Here is a 7,084-nt window from a genome sequence, read left to right on the forward strand (position 1 = left end):
TGTGTGGTGGAACTGTGTGTGTGTGTGTCATGTTTAGATGTGTATTGTGTGGGTGATGTGGGTGGTGTGTTTGTATGTACGTATGTCTGTGTGTGTGTAGATGTGTTTTCTGTGTCTGTTCTGTTTGTGTGTGTGGTAGATTTGTTTATATGTGTGTACGTTTGTGAGTGTATGTGTGTGAGTGGCATATGTGTCTTGTGTTTTTGTGTGTGTGCTGTGTATATATGTGTTTGTGTGTTGATGAGCATATATGTGTGCTATGTTTGAGTATATGCGTGTTGATGTGTGTTGTGTATATATGTGTATATTGTTTGTGTGTCTTTGTACGTTTGTGAGTGTATGTGTGTGAGTGGTGTACGTTATGTTTGTGTTATGTTTCTGTGTACGTGTTTATTGTGAGTATATTTGTGTGAGTGGTGTATGTGTTTATGTTTGTATGTGTGTGTGTATGTTGGTGAGCATATGTGTGTGTTATGTTTGTGAGTATATGTGTGTGTCATGTTTGTGAGTCTGTGTGTTGTGTATATCTGTGTATGCTATTTGTGTGTGTGTACGTTTGTGAGTGTATGTGTGTAAGTGGTGTGTGTTGTGTTTGTGTATGTGTGTTTGTGTATTCATATATTTGTGAGTGTGTGTGTGAGTGTGTGTTTGAGGTACAATAGAAAGAGCCAGGACTAAAAAGTCAGGAGAACCTTGTCCCCTTTCTGCTTTGCCTCAAACTCACTGCTTACTCTTGGGCAAGATGCTTCTGTGAGTTTCACTTTTATCCCGAGAAACCTCACAAGGGTGATGTGTCCCCTCTGCGGTCCATGTTGGAGACAGAAACATGTGGAGCGTGGCAAACACGTGTCACTGTTGGTGGGGAGGCCCAAAGAGCTGGGGTGGAGCACAGGGCCCGCGGATTTCACTCCCCAGGTGCCTCACACACCCTTCCCTGGTCCTGGCCCCGCCTCTACCTTCAGTTACACGTGCCTTCTCTCTAAAGGAGGGATGAGGTTTCACTGGTGAAGGACTCCCTCAGTTTCTATCAAGGATGTAAGGGAGCCAAGGACAAAGAGATTGAGGGTCTACAGTTTGTAGAGACAGAAGCCCCTTTGAGAGGTAAAACCCTGCATCCTTATAAGAATGTTGCTAATCAGGTCTGGGTGAAGATGTTCACTTGGTGGGTCACTCTCTTTCCCTGGGAAGTCCCCAGACTTACTGGGCTGGGCCATGGGTTAGAGCTGACAGTACTGAGCCCACAGACCTGCAGCCACTCTGCCTTCCCCCGCCAGCCCTGGGATCTGGCCAGGACTGCTGTGGGTGGCCAGGTTACCAGAGAGCCATAGATACTGTAGTGATGGGAATGCTGGGTCTATGGAGCGCCCCCACCCCTGCCCTCGTAGTTAGGCTTCCCTTCAACCCACAGCCTTCATCTGTGGCCAAGCATCTAACTGTGAATGTCTCTGAGTCCCAGAAAAACAGTCGTGGGGCCCTGCGATTCCCTCCCTAGAGGGAAAAGATCTCAGGGTCGTTCAGTTCAGGCCCAGGGTTTCCACTTCCAGGGACACTGTGGCCATCCTAGTCAGTGGCCGTGGAGATGAGTACAGAGGTCCCCTGGCTCCCAGCAGGCCTGGGCTCCACACGGAGAGGAAGCCTATGTGCTGCTGTCGTCTCCTCCTTGCCCAGCTCTCGCCTCCATGATCATCACTGCCAGGCTCTCCTACAGATCATTCTGGCCCCAAGAGCCCCTCACCAGCCCCACCAGCACCTTCCTGCTCACACCCTCCCAGCACGTCGGGCCCTGCTCCCGGGACAGTCTGTTGGGGTATGTGTCTCCTCCTCCCAGAATTGCTCCAAAATGGAGACCCCAGTGCAGGGGGAGAGAGGGGGGAAACAGGGTCCCTGAAGGAGGTAGAGGGCATCTCAAACCTTCCTTCCCACACCCAGTCTGCTTCCCACCAAACCAATACAAACAACTTCCTTTTGACAAGAGAACGGCCAAGTCAGGTGCCTCTTAAAACTGGGTGGAAAAATCAGTGAAACATATTCTTTTTTTCTAGATGGAGGAAGGAGAATACAAACTGATTCTCCAGGAGAATCTTGGAGCAGTGCTGTCTCTGGATCCCACACAAGATGTGTCCGGAGGTAGAATGTGAACTTGAGAGAAGCGTGGCCAAGAGAGGCTGTCCAGGGGACATATGAGGGGCACATGGGGCATTGGGAGAGGCAGCGGGGGTCCCACCTGGTAGATGTGCCCACCTGGGCAGCCATCAGAGGGCATTTGGGGGTGGCCTCTCTTCACCCCAGCCAGATAGGAGGGAAGAGCCCCCTGTAGGTGCAGAGAGCACCAACAGCCCCTTCACTGAGTCTCAGGAAGAACGTGGCAAGATGACACCCCAGCCAGAGGTTGGAAGCCAGACAGATCCCTGTGTAGGAGTCAGGTGGCTCAGGTGTAAGAGCCCTCAGGGTCACAAGGGCTGCAAGTCTTTAGCAAACATACAGGGTGTGCTACAGTGCCCGCAGGACTGGGCTCCATCTTCCCAGGTGACTCCTTTCCCCCCAAAAGCTGTTGCATCAGGACCCAGGGGCTTAACTTTTATGGGCTCAACTCTAACCTGGGGAGACAGAATTTAGGAATTTTGGAATGCTGGAAATCTATCCACTTTCCTGGCCAGAAGAATGTATGTGTGATTCAGCACAAATGATTTACTATATGAACTTCAATGGCCTGATCCAGTGAGAATCATATTAATTAGCTGCATAGGAAAATTATAGTGCAATTGCTGACAACTATTTGCCCTTTTGGGCAGCATTCAAGGTTTAATATTACTTTAAAAATCCTCTTTAGGGCTCAAGGGATGTATTTGGCTTTAAAGTTGAGTGATAGGAGTCCTTTAGGCTTGTCCAGATGGGAGACCACTGTCTTCGTCCAGCTTTGCACTGGAGGGAGGAGATGAACCTTTCACCTTCCCTGCTTTTGTGAAACTCCCACCCGTTCACTCCAATTCCTTTCAAGCCACCTGGGGGAAGCTGGAGTGAGCTGATACTATCCAGTCACAATTGGTTGAGGGGTCAGCCAGCTGATGCAGAAAGGTAGCAAGAACATGTCGTTGCCAGGGAGATACAGAAGAAGGCAGTGCCAATCCTGCCTTCAGGAAGCTGAGGGCTCTGTCACTGAGACACATCAGTGTCTTCAACGTGGAACAGACTTGGAAACCAGCTAGAATTTGGCACTTCTCTAGATGCTCTGGGTCTGGGGACCTGCAAGGCCAGGAGAAAGGAGTTCTCTTCCTGCCTCTCCAGCCCCAGTCATACCTAAAAATCTGGGCACTGTGTTTCTCAGTATTAGACAGGCATGACCAAGTCTTCTCTGAGCTGGTGGTTCTGATACTCTGCTGGGTGAGAATGTCCAGCCCAAATTTCAAGAGTGTCATTTAAGAATGTGACCCCAGTATACTTCTGTGCTGTGGAGCTGGAGGGCTGTCTAAAAAGGCCCCATCCTCACAACACTCCCATTTGGGAAAATTGACATGGGGTGATGTGGTCGATCATGTCAGGGAGAGGACAGACACGGAGGCTGCGTCTTTACAATCTCACCACTCTTACTGAGAAGGGTCTCCAATCAGTAGGTGAATAGCTCAGGGTCCCTGTGCAGGATGGGATGATTCCCATGTGGATGAGAACAGGTGACCCTGAGAATATGGTTCAAAACCTAAACATAAAATGTGGTCTTCCACCATATGACCCAGCAGTTCCAAAAAAATTGAAAGCAGAGACTCAAGCAGGCATTACACAAATGTATGCTAAGTTTCATAGCAGTGTTATTCACTATAGCAAAAAGGTGGAAGCAACCCAAATGTCCATATAGATGAATAAACAAAATATGGTCTATACCTACAATGGAATATTATTCATTCTGAAAAAGGAAGGAAATTCTGATACTTCCTACAACATGGATGAACCTTGAAAATATTATGCTAAGTGAAATAAGCCAGACACAAAAGGGTAAATATTGCCTGATTCCACTTATATGAGGTACCTGGAATAGTCAAACACACGGAGACAGAAAGTAGAATAGTGGTTATCAGGTGTTAGGGGAAGGGAGGAATGGGGATTGAGTGTTTGATGGGTACAGGGCTTCAGTTTGGGAAGATGAAAAATTCTTGAGATTTATAGTGATGATGATTGCACCACCATGTAAGTGTACTTAATGCTCGTGAATTGTACACCTAAAATGATTAAAATGTTAAATTGTATGTTATGTATATTCTACCATAATAAAAAAAGAAAGGAAAGGAGGAGGGGGGGAGAGACGGGGGGAAGAGGGAAAGAGAAAGAAAGAAAGAAAGGAAGGAAGGGAAAGGAAGGGAGGGAGGGAGGGAGGGAGCAAAGGAGGGAGGAAGGAAGTGAATCCAGGGCAGGTCCCGGGGCTTCCTCTCTCCTGTCCTCACCATGACAGTCTGCCCCTGATGAGGCTAAAGTGGATGTCTGGGCTCTAACCCCAGTCCCCCACCTTCTCTCGGTGCTTCTAGGTTTGAGGGAGGATGAACAGACTCCACAGAGGCTGAGGCTGATCCTGGTAGGGAAATCCGGAAGTGGGAAAAGTGCAACAGGAAATAGCATCCTTGGCCGGAAAGAATTCGAGTCCAAACTCAGTGCTAGACCGGTGACCCAGGAGGTCCAGCGGGGGCGCCGAGCGTGGGCTGGGAGGGAGCTTGAGGTCATCGACACTCCCGACATTCTGTCCCCTGGGGTGGCGCCGCAAGTGGCCAATCAGGGCATCTGCGAAGCCATTGCCTTCTCCTCCCCGGGGCCCCACGCGGTGCTCCTGGTGATACAGCTGGGCTCGTTCACGGAGGAGGATCAGAATGTGGTCCTGCGCCTCCAGGAGGTCTTCGGGAAGGGCGTCATGGCCCACACCATCCTGGTGTTCACGCGGAAGGAAGATCTGGACGGTGACTCACTGGGAGAGTACCTGCGAGAGACCGATAACCGGAAACTTGCCAAGCTGGACTTGAATTGTGAGCGGCGACACTGTGGCTTCAACAACAAGGCAGAGGGGGCGGAGCAGGAGGCCCAGCTAAAGGAGCTCATGGTGGAAATCGATGCAGTCCTGTGGGAAAATGGTGGCCATTATTACAGCAACAAGGCTTACCATTACTCCCAGCAAAACATTTAGGGCAAAGAAGAGCAGGAAAGGGAGGACATCCAGGCGCCCGGCTTTGAGGAAGGGCTCATTGAGGAGTCCCAGCTATAAGCACTGCACCAAATCCAGAAGGACTCTGAGGATGCTCACAGACAGCTCCTGGAGAAGACACCCATCTGAGCATGTGCTGGACTTCAGCGAGGGTTGGCTGCTTCCTGCCGGCCTCCCTCCAAACCCAGTCCGGCTTCCAGACCCTCTCTTGCTCTCCATCCCATGGGTCCCCGACCATCCCAGACTCCAAGTCAGTGTCTGGTGTGGCAAGAGGGGTGTGGGCTCCACAGTTCCTGGGTCCTTCATCACACCTTCCAGAAGACATGGGCCCTCTCCTCAACCCCCTTCCCCTCCAACCTCACATCTCATTGGCGTTACATCTCTGTACAAGATTACTGAGAGAACCGAAGCTTCTGGAGGACATGCTTGTGCCTCATTTGTCCATGTAACCCTCACAGCATCCTGGCTGCTGGAGTCACTGGTTAAATGTTGAGATAGCAAATCATGGTGGGATGTTGACCAGTCAATTCTGCATCTCTTGGGCTGTGTCCTTGCCCCCAGTGGGGGCAGGCCTGAGGACTTTTAAAGTATGCTGTGTGTGGTGGGTCAGAACATAGCAGTGGCTTTGTGACATATGGGACAGGACAGGTGCTGGGCTAGGGAGGAGGAAGTAAGTAGAAACAGGGAAGTGGTAGAAGGAGCAGCCCTTTTATTTATTCACTGTGGAAAGAAGCCACCCAGTCTCAGCAAGCAAGCCCTGTGGGAGCCTCCTGGCAGGATGCTGAGCAGAAGGGGGCAGGCCTGATCAAGAAAGTGGAGCCTAGACCTGACATCAGGACATGGAGGCCCAGGGAGGTGCCACGTGGCTTGGGCAGAGGAGAAGCACTTCCCTGAAGCAGGCTCGGACTAGGTTATACACCTGTCACTCCTGCCTCGTGATGCTGGCCCTCTGATGTTAGAGAGCAGAGGTGATTTTCAGCCCTGCCTCTGCCTTACCTGCAGCCCCTTCCCGTCTCCCTTGAGAGTGGGGAGAAAGAGTGGGTGGGATTTGTCTGTAACTGGGTCCCACCGCAAGGCATCTTGGGATATAGAATGGAGGGAAGCAGAGAAAAAAAGGGAGGTTGCAGAGGAAGCAGGTGAATGGTTTAAACATCCAAGGGAGCAGCCTACTGGGCTGATGGGGAGAAGCCTGCAACATGTGGGTGTCTTTCTGGAGAGTTGATGGTTCTGAGGAAGTGAAATGGGACAGGAGAAGAGAGCAGCACGTTGGTCTGGCTCTGGTCTCTGATGGGTGCCATCTGTCTGCACAGGGAGACTGATGCATCTCAGACGCACTTCAGTTTCTTTGAGGTTCAGGATGCTCCTGGGGCATCTGACCAATAATGGAAACAGAGTAGGAGAAAACAGGAGGGAAATTGCCTCCCAGTGTAGCCACCTTTTCCTTCCTTCAAGCTGTGCAGCAGAGGGGTGGGAAGTGGAGGTGAGGGTGGCGTTGCTGGAGAACCATCAGAAATCAGAGGATGCAGCCTCAGGTCTCCCATAATCTGGATGCTCATCAGCTGATGAGAGATTCTCTTTAATCAAGCAGCCAATCTGGAGACCATGGCACCCATGTTCTCCAGACACAGCAGACTCCTAAGAAAGCTTAAGCATTTCTTATGCTAAAAGATTCAGAAAAGTGTCTCAAGGCAGAACAGAACTTATTTTGGTTATGCTATCTTAAATAGCCTCTGTGCCAGACCATTCATTTATTAAGTAGGTGATCCATTTCCTGCTGAACTGCAACACAACATTTATCATATGTTAAATTTTCATATTCCCTAAGATCCAATTCAGGATTTTCAATTCTGTTCTTGTCTTCCTAATTTTCTACTCCTGTATGAATAAAATATTGATTTGATTACA

At 50.0% G+C, this 7,084-nt stretch overlaps 1 protein-coding gene across 1 annotated transcript; it reads left to right on the forward strand.

Moving 5' to 3' along the window:
* Positions 1-7,084, forward strand: GIMAP6 (GTPase, IMAP family member 6). The gene is made up of 3 exons (XM_045522508.2): positions 1-1,807; positions 2,043-2,127; positions 4,515-7,084. Exons 1-3 carry the CDS (start codon positions 1,580-1,582, stop codon positions 5,159-5,161), a joined length of 960 nt encoding a protein of 319 aa, XP_045378464.2. The 5' UTR covers positions 1-1,579; the 3' UTR covers positions 5,162-7,084.

This window comes from Camelus bactrianus, chromosome 7 (assembly GCF_048773025.1).
Source record: "Camelus bactrianus isolate YW-2024 breed Bactrian camel chromosome 7, ASM4877302v1, whole genome shotgun sequence".
NCBI lineage: Eukaryota > Metazoa > Chordata > Mammalia > Artiodactyla > Camelidae > Camelus > Camelus bactrianus.